The following is a 26015-nucleotide window of genomic DNA, read 5'->3' on the forward strand; positions in this document are numbered from 1 at the left end:
GAATACGTTAGTACCTGTTGTGTACTATTGAAGCCGGTTGAGTTTGTGAGGGAGTTGCTTCCTGCGTACAGTCCTGACGTGGTTGTGAACGTGCCACCTGGAGAGGACAGGCAAAGATACGGTTATCACTTAGGAGTTAAACATACTCAACGATAGTGTATGATATATGATAATGTATGATATATGATAGCGTATGATATATGATAATGTATGATATATGATAGCATATGGTATATGATAATGTATGATATATGACAGTGTATGATATATGATAATGTATGATATATGATAGTGTATGATATATGATAACGTATGATATATGATAATGTATGATATATGACAGTGTATGATATATGATAATGTATGATATATGACAGTGTGTGATATATGATAATGTATAATATATGATAGCGTATGATATATGATAATGTATGATATATGATAGCGTATGATATATGACAGTGTATGATATATGATAATGTATGATATATGACAGTGTATGATATACGATAATGTATGATATATGATAGCGTATGATATATGATGATGTATGATATATGACAGTGTATGATATATGATAATGTATGATATATGATAGCGTATGATATATGACAGTGTATGATATATGATAATGTATGATATATGACAGTGTATGATTTATGATAATGTATGATATATGATAGTATAACCCACCAAATATCAAGGCCCAATAGAATACGGAAGAGCAATAATATTGGTTAAGACACATTGTAACACTTTAAGCAAGGGACTAAAACCAAGAGAGAACAAAACACGTTTGTGGAACAATGATTTCAGGTAGCCAACGGTGAGGGCCTAGGGGAAAGAGAGAGAGAGAGAGTGCGAGAGAGTGTGAGAGAGCGCGAGAGAGTGCGAGAGAGTGTGAGAGAGTGCGAGAGAGTGCGAGAGAGTGCGAGAGGAGAGAGAGAGAGAGAGAGAGAGAGAGAGAGAGAGAGAGAGAGAGGGGCTCAAAACAGAATTGTAGCCTTATCTTCGTCCTCTTCCTTCCTTATCACTGATTGGATCTGTCTTGATGAATGACGGGGAGGGGGGGGGGGCAGGACGTCTCAGGGCCTCACAATTGGCTGAACACTGAGCCTGTTGTGTTGGGGCTACTGATGGGTGGAGGAATGGGGGAGGGAGAGAGATGGGGAGAGTGAGGGGAATACAGAAGGTAAGGGAGGGAGGTAGAGAAAGAGATAGATAGATATGACACAGATTTCCCTCAGATTACACAGACCCACAAATAATTAGAAAACAAACCCAATTTTGATAAACTCCCATATCTATTGGGTGAAATACCACAGTGTGCCATCACAGCAGCACAATTTGTGACCTGTTGCTTCAAAAAAAGGGCAACCAGTGAAGAACAAACACCATTGTAAATACAACCCATATTTATGTTTATTTAGTTTCCTCTTTGTACTTTAACTATTTGCACATTGTTACAACACTGTATATATACATAATATGACATTTGAAATGTCTTTATTCTTTTGGAACTTTTGTGAGTGTAATGTTTACTGTTAATATTTATTATTGATTTCACTTTTGTTTATTATCTATTTCACTTGCTTTGGCAATGTTAACATACGTTTCACATGCCAATAAAGCCCTTAAATTGAACATTGAATTGAGAGAGAGAGATGGGTGTCTGACATCCTGCTAATGAATATGTAGAATCTGTCTTCTCTTCACTGCTTTAAAATAACCACCTCTCTAATTCAATCATTCAAAGAAGAGCTGATAGGATCTAATGGCGAAATGATATCCATGACGTGAGTTATAGGGCCTGGGATGCAGAGAGGAGAGGACAGGAGGCGAGGCCACAGGGCATGACTCTTCTCTACACTCTCCTCCCTCCCTCCCTCCCTCCCTCCCTCCCTCCCTCCCTCCCTCCCTCCCTCCCTCCCTCCCTCCCTCCATCCATCCATCCCTCCCTCCCTCCCTCCCTCCCTCCCTCCCTCCCTCCCTCCCTCCCTCCCTCCCTCCCTCCCTCCCCCTGTACTCTCATGTCAGAGAAGACAACAGCAGGAGTAGCAGCCCTCAGGTGATCAGAGAATTGCATCCCAAATGGCACCCTATTCCCTACACAATGCACTACTTTTGACCCAGGCCCTGGTCAAAAAGTAGTGCACTAAACTGAGGGCTGCAACAGGGCCAGACTCTCAAAACAGAGGTATGGGACAGGGAGGCGCCTTAGCAGAAGATACATGGCTTTTCATTCAGACGAAATTGAGTCTTTTTGTTTAGACAGTGTACAATGTACAGTGCCTTGCAAAAGTATTCATCCCCCTTGGCGTTTTTCCTATTTTGTTGTATTACAACCTGTAATTTAAATGGATTTTTATTTGGATTTCATGTAATGGACATACCTAAAATAATTGGTGAAGTGAAATTAAAAAAATTACTTGTTAAAAAAATTCTAAAAAATAAATCTACGGAGAAGTGGTGCATGCATATGTATTCACCCCCTTTGCTATGAAGCCCCTAAATAAGATCTGGTGCAACCAATTACCTTCAGAAGTCACATAATTAGTTAAATAAAGTCCACCTGTGCAATCTAAGTGTCACATGATCTCAGTATATACACCTGTTCTGAAAGGCCCCAGAGTCTGCAACACCACTAAGCAAGAGGCACCACCAAGCAAGCGGCACCATGAAGACCAAGAAGCTCTCCAAACAGGTCAGGGACAAAGTTGTGGAGAGTTACAGATCAGGGTTGGGTTATAAAAAAATATCTGAAACTTTGAACATCCCACGGAGCACCATTAAATCCATTATAAAAAAATTTAACGAATATGGCACCACAACAAACCTGCCAAGAGAGGGCTGCCCACCAAAACTCACGGACCAGGCAAGGAGGGCATTAATCAGAGAGGCAACAAAGAGACCAAAGATAACCCTGAAGGAGCTGCAAAGCTCCACAGCGGAGATTGGAGTATCTGTCCATAGGACCACTTTAAGCCGTACACTCCACATAGCTGGGATTTACGGAAGAGTGGCCAGAAAAAAGCCATTGCTTAAAGAAAAAAATAAGCAAACACGTTTGGTGCAAAAAAAGGCATGTGGGAGACTCCCCAAACATATGGAAGGTGAGACTAAAATTGAGCTTTTTGGCCATCAAGGAAAATGCTATGTCTGGGGCAAACCCAATACCTCTCATCACCCTGAGAACACCATCCCCTCAGTGATGCATGGTGGTGGCAGCATCAAACTGTGGGGATGTTTTTCATCGGCAGGGACTGGGAAACTGGTTAGAATTTAAGGAATGATGGATTGCGCTAAATACAGGGAAATTCTTGAGGGAAACCTGTTTCAGTCTTCCAGAGATTTGAGACTGGGACGGAGGTTCACCTTCCAGCAGGACAATGACCCTAAGCATACTGCTAAAGCAACACTTGAGTGGTTTAAGGGGAAACATTTAAATGTATTGGAATGGCCTAGTCAAAGCCCAGACCTCAATCCAATTGAGAATCTGTGGTATGACTTAAAGATTGTGGTACACCAGCGGAACCCATCCAACTTGAAGGAGATGGAGCAGTTTTGCCTTGAACAATGGTCAAAAATCCCAGTGGCTAGATGTGCCAAGCTTATAGAGCCATACCACAAGAGACTTGCAGCTGTAATTTCTGCAAAAGGTGGCTCTACAAAGTGCATGCTCAAGTTTTCTGTTTTTCACAAGGAAAATTATTTTACATCTTCAAAGTGGTAGGCATGTTGTGTAAATCAAATGATACAAACCCCCAAAAAATCCATTTTAATTCCAGGTTGTAAGGCAACAAAATAGGAAAAATGCCAAGGGGGGTGAATACTTTCACAAGCCACTGTAGTGTTCAGATACAGTATATGGCTTTTCACTGACAAAGGTCAGGTCTCTCTGAAGAAAAGATTAACAATAGGATTAGGGTTAATCTGGGTGCAGGGGAAACCCTCCCATAGGATTAGGGTTAATCTGGGTGCAGGGGAAACCCTCCCATAGGAGTAGGGTTAATCTGGGTGCAGGGGAAACCCTCCCATAGGAGTAGGGTTAATCTGGGTGCAGGGGAAACCCTCCCATAGGAGTAGGGTTAATCTGGGTGCAGGGGAAACCCTCCCATAGGATTAGGGTTAATCTGGGTGCAGGGGAAACCCTCCCATAGGATTAGGGTTAATCTGGGTGCAGGGGAAACCCTCCCATAGGATTAGGGTTAATCTGGGTGCAGGGGAAACCCTCCCATAGGATTAGGGTTAATCTGGGTGCAGGGGAAACCCTCCCATAGGATTAGGGTTAATCTGGGTGCAGGGGAAACCCTCCCATAGGATTAGGGTTAATCTGGGTGCAGGGGAAACCCTCCAATAGGATTAGGGTTAATCTGGATGCAGGGGAAACCCTCCCATAGGATTAGGGTTAATCTGGGTGCAGGGGAAACCCTCCAATAGGATTAGGGTTAATCTGGGTGCAGGGGAAACCCTCCAATAGCGTTTGTTGACAAAGTTCATGACACATTTCTGGTAAACGATAGCCAAGACTGTAGGTTTTAAAGAGTATAGCCCAAAATGACCTTTTCTGCCAAAATACCTAAACCAAGCTTCACCACCGTAGTTCCACCACTCAAAAAAGGCTCCATGAAGAGAACAACGTCTCATGACTGGAACATAACTTCACAGGGGGCATTCATGAGAGTTAGCTACTTACTACCAACCTATCCTTCCACCTGCCCCTTCCCTCCCTCCCTCCCTCCCTCCCTCCCTCCCTCCCTCCTCTTCCTCAGTACACTCTTAGACAAAAGGGTTCCAAAAGGGTTCTTCGGCTGTCCCCATAGGAGAACCCTTTTTGGTTCCAGGTAGAACCCTTTTTGGTTCGAGGTAGAACTCACCCACCCACACACACACACACACACACACACACACACACAGACAGACACACAGACACACACACACACACACACACACACACACACACACACACACACACACACACACAGACAGACACACAGACACACACACACACACACACTCACACACACACACACACACACACACCTCCTTTCATCCTCTGGTCGTTGCCCCATCAGGAGAACCATCTCCCACACCATGACCAAGCTGAAACAGACCTTTACCACACCAGGGGGAGAGGGCAGGGGGGCAGGGGGGTATGAGTGGGTATATATATACTGAGTGTACAAAACATTAAGGACACCTTCCTAATATTGAGTTGCAATCCCCCCCCCCCCTTTGTCCTCAGAACAGCCTTAGTGCTCAAAGTGTTCCACAGGGATGATGGCCCACTGCTTGCCCCACTAGAGAGGGCCCAGGCTGGGGGGCTGGTGGGGCGGGTGGTGTCTGCTGAACCCCTGCTTGCCCCACTAGAGAGGGCCCAGGCTGGGGGGTTGGTGGGGCGAGTGGTGGGGGTGCCTGCGGTTCCCCGGGGGGCATGTTTTCTCTCCCTCCCCCTCCCTCCCCCGTCCTGCTCCAGTTAGCTCACTCACTCAAGACCAGGCACCCATCCCTCCTTCTTTCCCTCCCTCCCCCTCTCCCTCCCTCCCTCCCTCCCTCCCCCTCCCTCCCTCCCTCCCTCCCTCCCTCCCTCCCTCCTACCTTCTGGCCCCTCCAATTGGAGTCCATTTGTTCTGGTTGATCAGTCCCCTAGCCAAGGGCTGTGTCTATCATCAGTGCACAATATTTGTGGCAGAAGTTCATATGCCCCACTTGGGAATAGGCTATCAAGTCCAGATGGGCTTCTTTTAAAAGGCCTGCAGAGTAGAATAGACTGCAGACTGCAGCTCGCTGGATAACAGCTAAACACACTCACACACAGTGGGACAGAACGACAGAACTCATGGACACAATTATTCACCTAATTAACATCTGTTCAGTGACAGGATAGACAGGATCGAGAGACTCTCTGGTTGTGTCCCAAATGGCACCCTGTCCCCTGTATAGTGCAGTACTTCTGACAAGAGCCCTATGGGTAGCTCTATAAGTAGTGCATTAGGGAAAAGTGTGCTATTTGGGTGCAGCCTCTGTCTACTCCAGCACCTTGATAGGGTAGGAGTAAGACAGAGCAAACTAGGTCATCATAAAATAACATTGTAATTGAATTGATCATGTAGTTGCTGTACTTCTCACAATTTCACTTTGCTTATATATATATATATATATATATATATATATATATATATATATATATATATATATATATATAAATTGTGAAATACCTTCAGATGACTCCCCAGAAAATAGATGCCAAAACTATTTATAAACTTTATAAAGTGAATGTTAATAAAAACTCTACTACACATAAGTGAGTCAGAGTCATCTAGATCCCCCCTCCTCTCCTGTCCCCTCCTCTCCTCTCCTCTCCTGTCCTCTTCTGTCCCGTCCTCTCCTGTCCTCTCCTGTCCTCTCCTGTCCCGTCCTCTCCTGTCCTCTCCTGTCCCGTCCTCTCCTGTCCTCTCCTGTCCTCTCCTGTCCTCTCCTGTCCTCTCCTGTCCCCTCCTGACCCGTCCTCTCCTGTCCTCTCCTGTCCCCTCCTGTCCCGTCCTCTCCTGTCCTCTCCTGTCCCCTCCTGTCCCGTCCTCTCCTCTCCTATCCTCTTCTGTCCCGTCCTCTCCTGTCCTCTCCTGTCCTCTCCTGTCCCGTCCTCTCCTGTCCTCTCCTGTCCCGTCCTCTCCCGTCCTCTCCTGTCCTCTCCTGTCCCGTCCTCTCCTGTCCTCTCCTGTCCTCTCCTGTCCTCTCCTGTCCCGTCCTCTCCTGTCCTCTCCTGTCCTCTCCTGTCCCGTCCTCTCCTGTCCTCTCCTGTCCCCTCCTGTCCCGTCCTGTCCTCTCCTGTCCTCTCCTGTCCCGTCCTCTCCTGTCCTCTCCTGTCCCCTCCTGTCCCGTCCTCTCCTGTCCTCTCCTGTCCCCTCCTGTCCCGTCCTCTCCTGTCATGTCCTGTCCTCTCCTGTCCTCTCCTGTCCCCTCCTGTCCCCTCCTGTCCTGTCCTCTCCTGTCCCCTCCTGTCCCATCCTCTCCTGTCCCCTCCTGTCCCGTCCTCTCCTGTCCTGTCCTCTCCTGTCCTCTCCTGTCCCCTCTTGTCCCCTCCTGTCCTGTCCTCTCCTGTCCTGTACGATGACTTTAGCACCATTCAAAGCCCCATGGCATCAGACATGAAAGCAAAGTATAAAAACATGAATCTATTCATATTCCCCTTGACATCAGGCCACAGCCTGGCACTAGGGAGGGACACAGAAAAGACACACACGTACGCCACGCACACACACACACAAGCACACACACGAAGATATGCTGTGGACAGCCAGCCAGCCAAATATCTCCCTATTCCATATATAGAGCACTACTTTTCACCAGGGCCCTATAGTGAATAAGGTTCTGTTTTGGACGTAGCCTAAGGCTGGCCTGGGTGCAGGGTCCTGGGCTGGTGAGAGCTGGGGGCTAATGACGGGGCTCTACTGGGGGCTCTACTAGGGGCTCTACTAGGGGCTCTACTAGCTCTACTAGGGACTCTACTAGGGGCTCTACTAGGGGCTCTACTAGCTCTACTAGGGGCTCTACTAGGGGCTCTACTAGGGGCTCTACTAGGGGCTCTACTAGCTCTACTAGGGGCTCTACTAGGGACTCTACTAGGGGCTCTACTAGGGGCTTTACTAGCTCTACTAGGGACTCTACTAGGGGCTCTACTAGGGGCTCTACTAGCTCTACTAGGGACTCTACTAGGGGCTCTACTAGGGGCTCTACTAGCTCTACTAGGGGCTCTACTAGGGGCTCTACTAGGGGCTATACTAGGGGCTCTACTAGGGGCTCTACTAGGGGCTTTACTAGCTCTACTAGGGGCTCTACTAGGGGCTTTACTAGGGGCTCTACTAGCTCTACTAGGGGCTCTACTAGGGGCTCTACTAGGGGCTTTACTAGGGGCTCTACTAGCTCTACTAGGGGCTCTACTAGGGACTCTACTAGGGGCTATACTAGGGGCTCTACTAGCTCTACTAGGGGCTCTACTAGGGGCTCTACTAGGGGCTCTACTAGGGGCTCTACTAGCTCTACTAGGGGCTCTACTAGAGGCTCTACTAGGGGCTTTACTAGGGGCTCTACAAGCTCTACTAGGGGCTCTACTAGGGGCTCTACTAGGGGCTCTACTAGGGGCTCTACTAGCTCTACTAGGGGCTCTACTAGGGGCTCTACTAGGGGCTCTACTAGCTCTACTAGGGGCTCTACTAGGGGCTTTACTAGGGGCTCTACTAGGGGCTCTACTAGCTCTACTAGGGGCTCTACTAGGGGCTCTACTTGGGGCTCTACTAGGGGCTCTACTAGCTCTAGTATGGGCTCTACTAGGGGCTCTACTAGGGGCTCTACCAGCTCTACTAGGGGCTCTACTAGGGGCTCTATTAGCTCTACTAGGGGCTCTACTAGCTCTACTAGGACCCTAGTAGAGCCCCGAGAGTTAGAGAGAGAGAGAGAGAGAGAGAGAGAGAGAGAGAGAGAGAGAGAGAGAGAGAGAGAGAGAGAGAGAGAGAGAGAGAGAGAGAGAGAGAGAGAAAGAAAGAAAGAAAGAAAGAAAGAAGAAAGAAAGAAAGAAAGAAAGAAAGAAAGAAAGAAAGAAAGAAAGAAAGAAAGAAAGAAAGAAAGAAAGAAAGCTGAGAGAGGGGGAGGAGATGAGAGAGAGAGAGAGAGGGTGGGAAGCAGAGAGAGAAAGAGAGAGAGAGAAAGAAGAAAAAAACTGAGAGAGAGAAAGAAAGAAAGAAAGAGAGAGGGAGTAATACTCAGAAGACGAATGGGTACATAATGCTGTCATCATGAGTTAAACCATTGCGGCCAGGAAATTAGCTCTTTCGCTTTCCCTCTCCCTCTCTCTTCTCTCTCTCTCTCTCTCTACTTCTCTCTTGCTCTCCCCCCCTCTATCTCATTCTCTCTCTCTCTCCTTCTCTCTCTCCTTCCTCTCAATTACATTTTAAGGGCTTTATTGGCATGGGAAACATATGTTTACATTGCCAAAGCAAATGGAATAGCCAATAAACAAAAGGTAAATAAACAAGGGAAATAAACAATCAGTAAACATTTCACTCACATAAAAAAAAAAAAGAATATAGACATTTTAAATGTTATATGATTGGCTTTGTACAGTGTTGTACACCTCTATCCCTCCTCTATCTCTCTCTCAGGGCTGTAGGGAGGAAGGAGTCGGCAGGCAGGGAGTCGGCAGGCAGGGAGGCAGGCAGGCAGGGAGGGAGTCGGCAGGCAGGGAGGCATGCAGGCAGGGAGGGAGTCGGAAGGCAGGGAGTATTTGGTTAAGAGGCGTGGAAAAGAGGCTTCCCCGGCCGCTCCACACATCTGCTGTTCTGTTGGCCTGGTCTTATTTATTGTGAGATGCTCTGGAGGCTTTTCAACAACATGTGGAGATGTTTCTACTGTCACACATTATGCAGTGGAGCGGAGAGTACATAAATCTACGGTTACTGGTGGTAGGCTACGGTTAGCTGTGGTTAGCATGGCTGATAGGCTATGGTTAGCATGGCTGATAGGCTATGGTTAGCATGGCTGATAGGCTATGGTTAGCTCTGGTTAGCATGGCTGATAGGCTAAGGTTAGCTATGGTTAGCATGGCTGATAGGCTATGGTTAGCTCTGGTTAGCATGGCTGATAGGCTATGGTTAGCATGGCTGATAGGCTATGGTTAGCTCTGGTTAGCATGGCTGATAGGCTAAGGTTAGATATGGTTAGCATGGCTGATAGGCTATGGTTAGCTCTGGTTAGCATGGCTGATAGGCTAAGGTTAGCTATGGTTAGCATGGCTGATAGGCTATGGTTAGCTCTGGTTAGCATGGCTGATAGGCTATGGTTAGCATGGCTGATAGGCTACGGTTAGCTATGGTTAGCATGGCTGATAGGCTACGGTTAGCTCTGGTTAGCATGGCTGATAGGCTACGGTTAGCTATGGTTAGCATGGCTGATAGGCTATGTTTTGCTCTGGTTAGCAAGGCTGATAAGCTACGGTTAGCTATGGTTAGCATGGCTGATAAGCTACGGTTAGCTATGGTTAGCTATGGTTAGCATGGCTGATAGGCTATGGTTAGCTATGATTAGCATGGCTGATAGGCTATGGTTAGCTATGGTTAGCATGGCTGATAGGCTATGGTTAGGGCTGGTTAGCTTAGCCTGAGAGGAAGAGGAAGAGAGAGGCCCAACTCGGCTGAAAATCTGTCTCCCTCCACCAGGTGGCGTTTTGTCGTTGTTTCGCCCACCAAGCAAGGAGTTTTTATATGGAGGTCAAAGAGAGAGTGTTGAAATTGGTCAACAAAAAAAATTATGTCTTATTTGCTACGTGAGGTTTATTTGATCCAATAGACGTTTCATAATGCTTTAGTTGTTATGAGTGTACTGATATCCTGGCAACTTGGAGAAAAAACACTTGGAGAAAGAAAGAAAGAAAGAAAGAAAGAAAGAAAGAAAGAAAGAAAGAAAGAAAGAAAGAAAGAAAGAAAGAAAGAAAGAAAGAAAGAAAGAAAGAAAGAAAGAAAGAGCCAGAGAGAGAGAGAGAGTGAGTGAGTGAGTGAGTGATTGAGAGAGAGAGAGAGAGAGAGAGAGAGAGAGAGAGAGCAACTCATATTTATGGGTGGATTCTAGGCTATAAATCACCATGGTCTCAGCTCTTAAACAAATACAAATAGGATCACAGAGAACAGGGGATAAAACAACAAAGGAAGAACATGACTGGAGCCTCTTAAGGGCCCACCATCATGTTTCCATCTGTGTTGATTCTTCTTAAGGGGAGGGGGGAAGAGAGAGGAGGAGAGGGGGAAGAGAGGAGAGGAGAGGGAGATAGGAGAGGAGAGGAGAGAGCGGGGGGCTGGTGTGTGTGTGTTGTGAATCAGTCTGTAACTGTCATTACTGTTGTGGAAGTTGAGGGAAAAGTCCATGTTTCTGGTATTGTCCTTTGTAGAAATGCAAAAAGGAAGAGAGTTGAAAAGAGACTATAGCAGGGTTAGGGGAGTAGAGGAGAGGAGAGGAGAGACGAGGTAGGAAAGTTAGGAGAGGAGAGAGGAGGAGAGACAAGGTAGGAAAGTTAGGAGAGGAGAGAGGAGGAGAGACAAGGTAGGAAAGTTAGGAGAGGAGAGAGGAGGAGAGACACTAAGAAAGTTAGGAGAGGAGAGAGGAGAGACAAGGTAGGAAGTCGAGGAAAGGAGGGAGGAGAGGAGAAGAAATTAGAGAAGAGAAAACATGCCGATTCAGGGTAGTTATACAGTACAGTATTTTATCTGTGTTCCTCACCTGGCATCTGATAGCTGTACGGAGCCTGGCCCGTCTGAGGGGTGGTGAAGCCAGAGCTGTAACTGAGGAAGCCTGTCTGTCCCGGGGATTGGGACTGGCTCAGTCCCCCCTCTGTCTTTATGCCTGCCCATAATGGACCTGAATCAGTTAGTGACACCACATCGGTTTGATGCACACACAACTCACTGCTGTCAGACAACTCTAAAACAAGCACTTTGAGACCTATCTCTATCTCTCTATGTTAAAAGCTATTTAGTATAATATTAAATAGAGCTAGCTTTACATTAAATACAACTAAATATATTAGTATTGTTATCTTTATTATTGTCCCTTTTAAACAAATATTTTTACCTGTAGGTAATATTTAAAAACCAGTCTGCTAGTAACTGTTATAATTTATAAACTGATAATACAACAAATCCACACTTCAGAATCAACAGTAGTTTGTAATCCACACTTCAGAATCAACAGTAGTTTGTAATCCACACTTCAGAATCAACAGTCGTTTTGGGGTTTAAAAATGAACAGACTAATGTAGAATGAAGTTATACAAGAAATATGACGTAGTAAAAGCACTGTATGTTTGAATGGCTAAGAGATGGGCGATCTCTGAATTGTTGCACAAGTAATTAAAACAACACACTTGCTACTAGTGTTTGTTGTTAGTCCAACTGTAGGTCGGTTATATTGACTCAAGCCCAACATCTTTCCTATGCCATGGCAGGTTCACTACCACTCAAACAAACACTCTGTGCGTTCCAAATGGCACGCTATTCTCTATATAATGCATTACTTCTGGTCAAAAGTAGTGCACTACATAGGGGATAGGGTACCATTTGTGATGTATATTCTAAATTCCTGGTCATATTGGACATTCTGTGGGGGTCGAATGCCTTCTAAAGCCTTTGGACAAATAAAGATAATTGTTATGGACTTTGCTGTTTCGTTACTATGATGCCTGAAGACACCAGTTTTTTTGTTTTGAAATTTATATCAGTAATCTTTTTCCGATCTGACTGAATAGCTTGATAAGCACATTTTGATTTGACGGTTGGCGGAAATATGGTGCAGGCACAAAACAACGTCTCAGCAATAGCTCTGGGACTCCTTTTGTTTTATCGTGGGAACAAACTGCTTGTCCTGAGCTAAGTGTTTATTTGCAATACCCCTGTGAAGGGTTGTATAGCAACTGGCTTTACCAAGACTAAATAACTAGTATGCCATTTAAAAAAAAAATATATATATATATATATATATATATATATATATATATATATATATATATATATATATATATTTTTTTTTTTTGATGAATAAGAACTAATATTATAATATTATGAACATCATAATGTTACTTTGAATTAGACAGGTTAGAACGGGAACTTATAAAGATTAATCTTTATTTACAGAGATTTCAGAAAGTATTCATTCCCCTTGACTTATTCCACATTTGTGTTGTGTTACAGCCTGAAATCAAAATGAATTACATAGATTTCTATTTCTCACCCATCTACACACAATTACCCCATAACGACGAAGTGAAAACATGTTTTTAGACATTTTTGAAAATGCATTGAAAATGAATTATGGAAATATCAAAATTACGTTAGAATCACCTTTGGCAGCGATTGCAGCTGTGAGTCTTTCTGGGTAAGTTTCTAAGAGATTTGCACACCTGGATTGTACAATATTTGCACATTATTCTTAAAAAAAATCTTCAAGCTCTGTCAACTTAGTTGTTGAACATTGCTAGACAGCCATTCTTCTTTGCGAGGCATTGGAAAACCTCCCTGGTCTTTGTGGTTGAATCTGTGTTTGAAATTCACTGCTCGACTGAGGGACCTTACAGATAATTGTATGTGTGTGGTGCAGAGATCATGTTAAACACCATTATTGCACACAGAGTGAGTGCATGCAACTTATTATGTGACTTGTTAAGCACATTTTTACTCCTGAACTTATTTAGGCTTGCCATAACAAAAGGTTTGAATACTTATCGACTCCAAGACATTTCAGCTTTTAATTTTTTATTAATGTGTAAAAATGTCTAAAAACATAATTCCACTTTGACATTATGGAGTAATTGTGTGTAGGCCAGTTACACACAATCTCAATGTAATCCATTTTCATTTCAGGCTGTAACACAACAGTATGTAGAAATGTAAGTGATGGGTTTGTAACGTAATGTAATGTTCATGTATTGTTCAGAGGCATGGGTTTGGCCTGTGCTCACCATAGGCAGGGATCCCGTACGGTTGCCCAGGCTGGGGATAGCTAGCATAGGCTGCGGCCTGCTGCATTCCTGTGGTGTACTGCGTCTGACCATACGCAGCCATATTTTGGGATGAAGGGGTAGGAAGAATATGCGGATACGGTCTGCTATTTCAGAAAAGAAACATGGAGAAGAGAGAGAGAGAGAGAGATAAATAAATAAATAAAATGAAAGAATGAAAGAAAGAAAGAGAGAGAGAGAGAGAGAGAGAGAGAGAGAGAGAGAGAGAGAGAGAGAGAGAGAGAGAGAGAGAGAGAGAGAGAGAGAGAGAGAGAGAAGCGAGAGAGAGAGAGGAGAGAGAGAGAGAGAGAGAGAGAGAGAGAGAGCAAGAGAGAGAGAGAGAGAGAGAGAGAGAGAGAGAGAGAGAGAGAGAGAGAGAGAGAGAGGAGGAACACATTTTACCAAACACAAAAACCATAACAATACTGACACATTCTTTGTGATTCTGCTGCTTAATCTTATATAGTGGGCCAAAACCCCGTAAAGAGAGATAGCAATTAGTATAGGAGGAGGACTAGCATTAGGACAGCAAAATAATAATACGTCGCAAAGGACATTTTTGCAAGATAATAATTACAACAGATTTTGGAGTGCACAAGCTGCAGACATGCAGGCAAACAAAGCAGGTAGAAACCTCCACATCTAGCAGCAGGATCTAATTAAAAGGAACCAAATGAAGTTGGATGCCGCTTATTTTCTAAAGCAAAATAAAAGAAGCCTTACTTGGAAGGGTAAATCTGCGAGGAGAACTGGTGTATTTGTCTTGGGCTGAACCCGCTGGTTCCAATAACTGAGAGAGAGTTGGAAGAAAAAAAAAAGAGGTGGCAAGCACATTTTTAAACATTAAAGACATCCGGTCAATATTATCTTTCGCCAACAGAACTTCTGGATTCCTAGGAAACTGTTATTGCGTTGCGTTACTCCATTTATTTCCCCAACCTTATTTAAGGTTTAAAACCCAGAGCGCAATAATGAAGTAAAATAATCAGGTAAAAACGTTGAGGGTTTATTCTGCTGACCAGTGTATATTCCGTGTGTATCTCTGGATGTGGCCCAAATGGCACCCCAAAATGGTTATTCGGCGGTCCCCATAGGAGAACCCTTTTTGGTTCCAGGTAGAACCCTTTTGGGTTCCATGTAGAACCCTTTCCACAGAAGGTTCTACATGGAACCCAAAAGGGTTCTACCTGGAACCAAAAAGGGTTCTCCTATGGGGACCGCCGAATAACCATTTTGGAACCCTTTATTCTAAGAGTGTAGGGAATAGGGTGCTATTTGGGATATAGCCTCTGTGAGATACTTTGGCGCTGCCATGACGACAGCTAGGCTGGTGTAAACACACTCAGTATGGTCTGAATCAGTGTGGTCCTGTTGCCTGGGTCCTGTTCCAAATACCACCCTATTCCCTTTGTAGTGCACTACTTTAGACCAGGGCCCATAGGGAATAGGGTGCCATTTGGTATGTTAACCCCAGGCCCCAAGACCCACATTGAAAGTGATTGCAGGTAACTAGCGCTACCACATTATCATTCCTTCGTGAAACACATGGCATATCACTGTGGTTCCACTCCCTAATCAACGTTTTTCAACACACACACACAAACCTACTGTTACCACCACTTTATTGTCATGTTGTTGTTGCACTTAGTAAAGGCTATTTTTAGTCAGTGCATATTTTTGAGTAAAAATCTTGTAAATTATTTTGTTACAATAACACACCAAATGTAATACAGTTAGGTCTTTTTGAAATTAGAATGACAATTTTTTTTAAATTCTAGTAAATGTAACGAAGTCAAAATGAGGTGTGAAGTGCAACACCTGAAAAAATGCTGATCATTTACAAAAAAGAACGATAGAAATCTTCATTGGAAAGCCCAGTAATGGTAAACATAATCTCAGTCGTCTGATTGAAATCTGTCAAACCAGTCCAAAAGCCCTGGTCCCATAGTAGAGAAAGATATCACTGAACCAGGTTCAAATGTCCTCTTACAGTCAACCGACACAGTTCTATAACATCTGTCTAATTGGTCATGACAAAAAAAAAAAAGGATTTAGCTGCGGTAGGGACGGGGAGGGAGTACTAAGTCTTTGTCCCAAATGGCACCCTATGTTCTATATAGTGCACTATTTTTGACCAGAGACTATGGGCCTTTGACTATAGGGTGCCATTTGAGACACAGCCTTGATGTCTGGCATGTAACTGTAGGTAGCTGTATGGACTATAACTGCATGCTGTAAGGCCTGAGGGAAACATCGTTATTAATATTGAACACTTTTCCCACATCATCAGCAGCACCTGCTACCGGTTGACTAAACCTTCTGATCGCAGCTCACACACACACACACACACACACACACACACACACACACACACACACACACACACACACACCCCTCCGGCTGGCTTCCCCTCCCATGAGGGTCCTGGGGTGTAAAGTTACTTAATGTCATTAATATTGTCAAAGACAGAAGTGATTTATGGGAGGGGAGCGTTAACGTATCGGGTACTTAGTTAAACAGTTCTGGAAATAAGGCAGAATTAGCAGCATGGTTATACTGAGGTGATGTTTGATTATACTGTGTAGTGAGGTGATGTTTGATTATACTGTGTAGTGAGGTGATGTTTGATTATACTGGGTAGTGAGGTGATGTTTGATTATACTGGGTAGTGAGGTGATGTTTGATTATACTGTGTAGTGAGGTGATGTTTGATTATTCTGTGTAGTGAGGTGATGTTTGATTATACTGGGTAGTGAGGTGATGTTTGATTATACTGGGTAGTGAGGTGATGTTTGATTATACTGGGTAGTGAGGTGATGTTTGATTATAATGGTAGTGAGGTGATGTTTGATTATACTGGGTAGTGAGGTGATGTTTGATTATACTGGGTAGTGAGGTGATGTTTGATTATACTGTGTAGTGAGGTGATGTTTGATTATACTGGGTAGTGAGGTGATGTTTGATTATACTGTATAGTGAGGTGATGTTTGATTATACTGGGTAGTGAGGGGATGTTTGATTATACTGTGTAGTGAGGTGATGTTTGATTATACTGGGTAGTGAGGTGATGTTTGATTATACTGTGTAGTGAGGTGATGTTTGATTATACTGTGTAGTGAGGTGATGTTTGATTATACTGGGTAGTGAGGTGATGTTTGATTATACTGGGTAGTGAGGTGATGTTTGATTATACAGGGTAGTGAGGTGATGTTTGATTATACTGTGTAGTGAGGTGATGTTTGATTATACTGTGTAGTGAGGTGATGTTTGATTATACTGGGTAGTGAGGTGATGTTTGATTATACTGGGTAGTGAGGTGATGTTTGATTATACTGTGTAGTGAGGTGATGTTTGATTATACTGGGTAGTGAGGTGATGTTTGATTATACTGGGTAGTGAGGTGATGTTTGATTATACTGGGTAGTGAGGTGATGTTTGATTATACTGGGTAGTGAGGTGATGTTTGATTATACTGTGTAGTGAGGTGATGTTTGATTATTCTGTGTAGTGAGGTGATGTTTGATTATACTGTGTAGTGAGGTGATGTTTGATTATACTGGGTAGTGAGGTGATGTTTGATTATACTGGGTAGTGAGGTGATGTTTGATTATAATGGTAGTGAGGTGATGTTTGATTATACTGGGTAGTGAGGTGATGTTTGATTATACTGGGTAGTGAGGTGATGTTTGATTATACTGTGTAGTGAGGTGATGTTTGATTATACTGGGTAGTGAGGTGATGTTTGATTATACTGTATAGTGAGGTGATGTTTGATTATACTGGGTAGTGAGGGGATGTTTGATTATACTGTGTAGTGAGGTGATGTTTGATTATACTGGGTAGTGAGGTGATGTTTGATTATACTGTGTAGTGAGGTGATGTTTGATTATACTGTGTAGTGAGGTGATGTTTGATTATACTGGGTAGTGAGGTGATGTTTGATTATACTGGGTAGTGAGGTGATGTTTGATTATACTGGGTAGTGAGGTGATGTTTGATTATACAGGGTAGTGAGGTGATGTTTGATTATACTGTGTAGTGAGGTGATGTTTGATTATACTGTGTAGTGAGGTGATGTTTGATTATACTGGGTAGTGAGGTGATGTTTGATTATACTGGGTAGTGAGGTGATGTTTGATTATACTGTGTAGTGAGGTGATGTTTGATTATACTGGGTAGTGAGGTGATGTTTGATTATACTGGGTAGTGAGGTGATGTTTGATTATACTGGGTAGTGAGGTGATGTTTGATTATACTGGGTAGTGAGGTGATGTTTGATTATACTGTGTAGTGAGGTGATGTTTGATTATACTGGGTAGTGAGGTGATGTTTGATTATACTGGGTAGTGAGGTGATGTTTGATTATACTGGGTAGTGAGGTGATGTTTGATTATACTGGGTAGTGAGGTGATGTTTGATTATACTGGGTAGTGAGGTGATGTTTGATTATACTGGGTAGTGAGGTGATGTTTGATTATACTGTGTAGTGAGGTGATGTTTGATTATACTGGGTAGTGAGGTGATGTTTGATTATACTGGGTAGTGAGGTGATGTTTGATTATACTGGGTAGTGAGGTGATGTTTGATTATACTGGGTAGTGAGGTGATGTTTGATTATACTGTGTAGTGAGGTGATGTTTGATTATACTGTGTAGTGAGGTGATGTTTGATTATACTGTGTAGTGAGGTGATGTTTGATTATACTGGGTAGTGAGGTGATGTTTGATTATACTGTGTAGTGAGGTGATGTTTGATTATACTGGGTAGTGAGGTGATGTTTGATTATACTGTGTAGTGAGGTGATGTTTGATTATACTGTGTAGTGAGGTGATGTTTGATTATACTGGGTAGTGAGGTGATGTTTGATTATACTGTGTAGTGAGGTGATGTTTGATTATACTGGGTAGTGAGGTGATGTTTGATTATACTGGGTAGTGAGGTGATGTTTGATTATACTGGGTAGTGAGGTGATGTTTGATTATACTGTGTAGTGAGGTGATGTTTGATTATACTGTGTAGTGAGGTGATGTTTGATTATACTGTGTAGTGAGGTGATGTTTGATTATACTGGGTAGTGAGGTGATGTTTGATTATACTGGGTAGTGAGGTGATGTTTGATTATACTGGGTAGTGAGGTGATGTTTGATTATACTGGGTAGTGAGGTGTGATGGTTCACTGTGCAGCAGTGTGAGCGGGAGCGTTAGTGAGGTGATGTTTGACGGAGGTGTAAAAGACGACCATATATTGTTGACGTACAACATGAGTTTGATAGGATAGTAGTTTGATACAGATCAGGCTGAGAGAAGGAAACCAGATCATTCTACTGCTCTGCTAGTAACACGGATCCGCCTCCCGTCTCACCTGATCCTGAGAAGCTGTCTAGGGAGGCGTCGGCTACTGGGGTGGTGATGTCACTGCTGCTCATTGGTTCTGTTTTAACTGGGGACAAAAACAACACACACAACATCAGCACACACACACACCAAAACACACACACACACACACACACACACACACACACACACACACACACACACACACACACACACACACACACACACACACACACACACACACACACACACACACACATACAGACACAGACACATACACACACCAAAACACACACACACACACACACACACACATACAGACACAGACACATACACACACCATCAGCACACACACACACACCAAAACACACACACACACACACCAAAACACACCACAACTGACACTATGACGTAGCTTTTCTGGTGGATTTGGGTGTGTGGGATGACTTTGAACACACACCAAAAACTACACCAGAACTATCGTCAGTGGAATGTGTTATAAACAATACTGCCGTGGAATTAGACTAGAGCCTAATGATAATAATAATAATAATAATAATAATAATAATAATAATAATAATAATAATAATAATAATAATAATAATAACAATAACAATAATAATAATAATAATAATAATAATAATAATAATAATGATAATAATAATAATAATAATAATAATAATAATAATAATAATAATAATAATAATAATAATAATAATAATAATAATAATAATGCAAAGTTATTCAATGGTATTTTGTTGGATTAACCATAGGGATCCTTTATATGTAATTATATGGGATTAACATGCTCCTCAGCGTAGATTACGATAAATTATCTCTCAATACTTTTAAGAACTTTTGAGGAAAATGAAACATTAGCCACATTTTTTATCAACTAAGCCAACAAAGAAGAGACCTTCCTCATTTCAACCTGTTGACTTAACTAGGAATAAAACCAAACCATAATATCTATGTACAGTATGTGCTATTCATTTGTCCCATCCACAGATTGAGCATGCACTGTTAAAACAACACTTCAACAGTAACAGGCAAAACTTCAGCCCATCAATACATGTTAACCCTTCAATCAATCAAAGTCATCAATCAATTAATATAATATTAACATTATATCCAATTAACAAATTAATGCAATCATTAATGGTCACTAATTACTGTATGGCTTACCCCAGGATATAATGTAGCGTCAGGGGAAAGATAGGCAAACAGAGTCAATGGTAGGATACTAGCGTAAAATGGGCCCTGCATGGAGAGGGAGTCAGTCTGCATGGACGTGCACATACGATTGAAATGTCAAGACAATGCATGGTGTATAAAATCTGTTTTAAGAACTGTAGGCGAACGGAGGGTGACCCCATGCCCCCCGCTGAGCCTCTCAGAGTTATAACACTGATAGCTCAGTGGAGAGGATTTTACAGTTATCTGACAGCTAGGGAATCTTTGAAATCAATCCTTTTCACATCAGGCAGCAAGCAGGCTTTGGGATGGGAAGGGGGGTGAGATAGAGGAGAGGAAGGGGGGTGAGATAGTGGTGATGAAGGGGGGTGAGAAAGAGGAGAGGAAGGGGGGTGAAATAGAGGAGAGGAAGGGGGGTGAGATAGAGGAGAGGAAGGGGGGTGAGATGGAGGAGAGGAAGGGGGTAAAACAAATTCACATAATGTGGGTAAAGGGAGTCATGCTCGGTGGGTCGGAAGAAGCCTTTCCCTGTCATGTTTAACTTTGATCATTCTGCTGAGAAATTGTTGACGGGAGAGTGGGAGGGAGAGTGGGAGGGAGAGTGTTTTTGGAATAACACATTTAGATAGAGATAATATAATAAGGATAAATAGGATGTGTGTGTGTGCGTGTGTGTGTGTGTGTGTGTGTGTGTGTGTGTGTGTGTGTGTGTGTGTGTGTGTGTATGTGTGTGTGTGTAGGTATAATGGCTAATATAATGGGGGAAATCGTGGTGCAACACTGCATGCACAAACTAGCGCACGCACTCAGGTTGTCACAGAGAAGTACACAATAACCACTGTATTCAGAAAAAAACACAGCATGGAACAAACATCCGAAAGGAATAAATAAATAAATCAATAAAATAATGCACAGTGTCCACAATCTATGGCCATTCGTTACATGTATGATCTCATAACCAGCCAGTCTCAAACCATGCTTTACACACTCAACATAACACTAGTGCAACAATTAAAATTAACGCCATGAAAGGCACAATAGTTGAAGTAACTCTTAGAATGAAAATAGATGTGTTATCTATTAAGAACAATGAATTAATTGTATCTCTTTTCATTGTTTGGGGGTCGGAGTAAAAAAAAAAGAGTAAAAGTGTTTTTCTTGTTCTCTCTCTCTTTCTAAGTTGAAACACCAAGTATTGTCCTTTCATTGTGTCCCCGGCAGAACTGCACCAACCTGCAGCCGACTGTGAGCTAGGGCTCAACAACCAGTCAGCTGTGGTGAGCATTGTGATGTTATCACCTATGGGAAACAGAGAATAGCAGAGGATGCATGACAATCCGACTTCACCACGCTCTACGGGCTCTTTGTCCCGCATAGGACAAATCACGCCCTATTCCCTACATAGGTCACTGCTTTTGTCAAACCTTTGGTCAAAAAAGCAGTGCACTATATAGTGAATAGGGTGCAATTTGGGGACACGCCCACTGCCTAAACCACAGAAAGACTTTTCCCTTTTTCCTATCCAAGATTACATTTTTAAGGTACACTTTTAAGCGCTTGTGTGGGTTTGTAGTAGGGGCTTCCTGCTAGCTATGCAGGTTAAACTAGAGAGAGCAGTGGTTTGAGACAACACAACAAGCCTACACACCTGAGTCAATAGGGACATGTAGAAATGTACAAACCACATGCAAACTGCAACCCATTTTCATACCAAGAGTTTTTGAATAATTACATGGGTGCTTCAATATACTGCTAATAGCTCCTCTGTAAACAAAGAGACAATAGCATCAGATTTACAAAGCAGATTGTTTTCATATCGTTTTCATATCTAGATTAAAAATACAGGGCTTTTTTCTTCCATTGTGTATTTAAACAATGCACTAGGCTATAAGCCATCGGGTCACCAGTAGTCTCCATGTTTATTCACTACAGAGCAGTAGACTGGAGGAAAGTAGTTGTAGTAACTTCGCTCTGTTGACTTCACCTTTTGAAAATGGGAAACAGATCACGTTTTCAACGGGGGGTTTAGCACCTGCAGACGTTTTATTGCTATTCAGGACTTTCACGACTTAGCAGATGCATAAAACGCTACACGGGGAGGAGGTGAGGTTAAAACGTCCCTCTACCTCTGCTCTGCTACGCATTGAGACCCGTACAAAACTTAAAATTGTACAACTGATGAAGCTACAATGCATTTGGTACAGTGGTTGTGATACAACGGAGTGTATTTATGCACAACATGGAGGCACAATATGGAGGCACATTATGGAGGCACAATATGGAGGCACAATATGGAGGCACAATATGGAGGCACAATATGGAGGCACAATATGGAGGCACAATATGGAGGCACAATATGGAGGCACAGGCACAATATGGAGGCACAATATGGAGGCACAATATGGAGGCACAATATGGAGGCACAATATGGAGGCACAACATGGAGGCACAATATGGAGGCACAATATGGAGGCACAATATGGAGGCACAGGCACAATATGGAGGCACAATATGGAGGCACAATATGGAGGCACAGGCACAACATGGAGGCACAATATGGAGGCACAATATGGAGGCTAACTCTCCATTGTATCACACAAATATCATTTTGTACCACAACCATTGTGTCAAGTTTAACATTTGAAGTTTTACATCAGTTTAACCTGAGTGTCTACAGGGCTAAGACCCTCTCCCGCAGTCACACAGAGAGAGTGAGGGAAACATTAAGGAGGAAAAGCCCTGAGCACATACCTTCAGTGCCATTGGGGGTCATGGAATTGGTATTGATATGGGAGTTGTCGAGGCTGGGACCATTAGGGGATTCACGGCTGTGAGGACTGGCTAGATCCTGCATGTCCATAGACCTGACGGACGAAAGACACAAACACACACACACACACACACACGGAAGACGGACGCGCACACACACAGACGGAATCAGACACGCAAACACACACACACACACACACACAAACACATCACACACACACACACACACAATTACTCACATCTCGCCGGAACCATCAAGGGAAGAAACATGCATGGTAAAGAACTAGCCTATAGATTTCTTAGTTTTAAGCATGTTTTTGTCTTAAACCTACTGATAACCACATGGGTAAAACCGTTGATATGAAATGTGTATGTATTTAAAGGACACAAAGTCCAAATCTCAACGGGAGCTTGAGATTATATTTGTAGCTAAAAGCTATAAATACTATCAACAGATGGAACAAAGCTACGGAAAGACAAACATAATGTAATCTCTGCTTATTTCTTTCATAATACAATTCAAACTAGGCCTACTCAACACTGCTATTACACAATTAATTATAAAATATTATATTGATGTTATTTTATTATATATTAGCATTACATGATATTATAACATCAGTATTGATGATAATTTCAATAATTTAAAATAGACTGAGCTCACTAATAGAGATATTACAACACACATGAGCGTATTGACATTTTAAGACTAGTTGAAAAAGCAGATTTTTACAATATACAGCATTCACTCCACGTTGATTAATGCACGTACTCATGCTAGTCTACAGTACTGTAATTATATACACATCCTTATTATACGGCGTAAACACACTCTCTGATTGGAGGCTATGGTTAAAGTAGTTGGTTGTTCGAACATTAGAAGAGCTATTGTCTAAATGATTCCAAGAGCAGCTGTCTAGTTCTCCAAGTGATCATAAGAGTTTGTTCTCTAAGTGATTCTGAGAGTTTGTTCTTCTGAGTGATTCTGAGAGTTTGTGCTTCTGAGTGATTCTGAGCGCGCTCTGTCCACGGCTCAGTGAAGAGAAATGAGGAGTAGGCCTAGTTCACGATGCATCAGTTTGCTCTGGCAACCATCTTAATTGTTTCTGTGTTTATACGGAAGACCATTGCCATTGAAAACATTATTCTATCCCCTCAATGTTGCTGTGAAGAGTTTATCAGCCATAGCCATATGGAGGTTAGTTAAAACAGGCCCGAGCAGAGCTGAAAGCACAACAAACATTTTAACTGCCATTTGTCTTTTGTCACTGAGCCCAATGCAATATACTGTGTTTAATTAAATTAGGGAGTAATGTTTGGTACATTAAACTGCTTTTTCCAATTAGATTTAAAGACTAGATATCTCTTTTATCAATCAACTAAATGAAGCTTTTTGTGTCATTTGCACCCACAAATAAGTGTTTTTGTTTCATGCAAACGCAATCTGATGGGATGAAATGATATGTCTGCTATTTCAACAATGTGATAGGATGAAATGATATGTCTGCTATTTCAACAATCTGATCAAATGAATTGATACTATGTCTGCTATTTCAATAATCTGATAAAATGAAATGATATGTCTGCAATTTCAACTATCTGATAAAATGAAATTATATGTCTGCTATTTAAATAATCTGATAAAATGAAATGTCTGCTATTTCCACAATCTGATAAAATTAAATGATATGTCTGCTATTTCAACAATCTGATAAAATTAAATGATATGTCTGCTATTTCCACAATCTGATAGGATGAAATTATGTCTGCTATTTCAACAATCTGATAAAATTAAATGATATGTCTGCTATTTCAACAATCTAATTAAATTAAATGATATGTCTGCTATTTCCACAATCTGATAGGATGAAATTATGTCTGCTATTTCAACAATCTGATAAAATTAAATGATATGTCTGCTATTTCAACAATCTAATTAAATTAAATGATATGTCTGCTATTTCAACAATCTGATAAAATGAAATTATGTCTGCTATTTCAACAATCTAATCAAATGAAATGATATGTCTGCTATTTCAACAATCTGATAAAATGAAATTCTATGTCTGCTATTTTGATAGGATGAAATGATGTCTGCTATTTCAACAATCTGATAAAATGAAATTATATGTCTGCTACTTCAACAATCTGATCAAATGAAATTCTATGTCTGCTATTTCAACAATCTGATCAAATGAAATTCTATGTCTGCTATTTCAACAATCTGATCAAATGAAATTCTATGTCTGCTACATCAACAATCTGATCAAATGAAATTCTATGTCTGCTACTTCAACAATGTTGTGATAGTAAGATAATGTCAACAGACTCGTTGTTAAATTCATTTAAAAAAAGATACACACAGATACATACATTACATGTTCTACTCACTCAGTTCAGTATGACCTTTGTAAATGTTTTTTTTTTCATCCAACTCAAATTAAGTAAATAACGTAGCATTGTTGTGAATATTGTTGGGGATCTCACAAACGGACATGCTGGTAGCTGTATCCTATTTCCCCAGAGAAATATGAATTTACTGCTCAATTATAACCCACCCCCCCAAACTGAAATACAATTATGAACAGCAGAAAAACCTGTACATTGATGTTACAGATATACCAGGAGAAAATGACTATACGATTTACACAACTTCTCTCTCTCTCTCTCTCTCTCTCTGTCTCTCTCTCTCTCTCTCTCTCTCTCTTTCTCTCTCTCTCCTTCTCCCTCCCTCCCTCCCTCCCTCCCTCCCTCCCTCCCTGCATCTCTTCTGATGCTACCTGCCTGGCGCTGGCCCAACTCTGCTCTTACCTGGAAAGACGTAGTGGCCCGGAATCATCTGAACCAGGCTGCCCCTCTCTCTCTCTCTCAGTTTTTTTTTTTTTCTCTTTCCACCTGCCTGAACAGAAACAATGTCCCTCCTTGTTATTTCAGCTGTGTGTCACTGTCCAGACCCATCCATGACACAATAGAGCTGGTCTGTGAAAACATTATTGTTATTCTGTCTCAGAGTGGGAAGAGAGGGCTAACCGCACCATGGAAAAGGAACAGAGGAGATTGTTTCTTTCTAGAGTTTCTCTCTCTCTCTCTCTCTCTCTCTCTCTCTCTCTCTCTCTCTCGCTCTCTCTCTCTCTCTCTCTTCTCCTAACACTGCTGTTGTTTCCTCTCCTCCCTCGTTCAG

The 26015-nt window shown here is 42.3% G+C and overlaps 1 protein-coding gene across 10 annotated transcripts in view; it reads right to left on the minus strand.

Moving 5' to 3' along the window:
• The window catches only part of LOC121549745 (eyes absent homolog 1-like), a 181423-nt gene that overhangs the window by 68976 nt on the left and 86432 nt on the right, over positions 1-26015 (minus strand). For 2 of the 10 annotated variants that reach the window (XM_041861601.2, XM_045210413.1), the window contains 7 exons: positions 22817-22929; positions 21299-21364; positions 18900-18977; positions 14261-14327; positions 13499-13644; positions 11266-11403; positions 15-97 (listed from right to left, as the gene is read on the minus strand). In XM_041861601.2, coding sequence (XP_041717535.1) covers positions 15-97; positions 11266-11403; positions 13499-13644; positions 14261-14327; positions 18900-18977; positions 21299-21364; positions 22817-22925 — 687 coding nt within the window. In that variant the 5' untranslated portion in view covers positions 22926-22929. Of the gene's footprint in view, positions 1-14; positions 98-11265; positions 11404-13498; positions 13645-14260; positions 14328-18899; positions 18978-20056; positions 20132-21298; positions 21365-22816; positions 22930-26015 lie in introns of those variants that run through there. The other 8 variants (XM_041861603.2, XM_041861604.2, XM_041861605.2 and 5 more) reach the window with 8 other exon arrangements.

The sequence above is a fragment of the Coregonus clupeaformis genome, chromosome 34, assembly GCF_020615455.1.
Source record: "Coregonus clupeaformis isolate EN_2021a chromosome 34, ASM2061545v1, whole genome shotgun sequence".
Classification (NCBI taxonomy): Eukaryota; Metazoa; Chordata; class Actinopteri; order Salmoniformes; family Salmonidae; genus Coregonus; species Coregonus clupeaformis.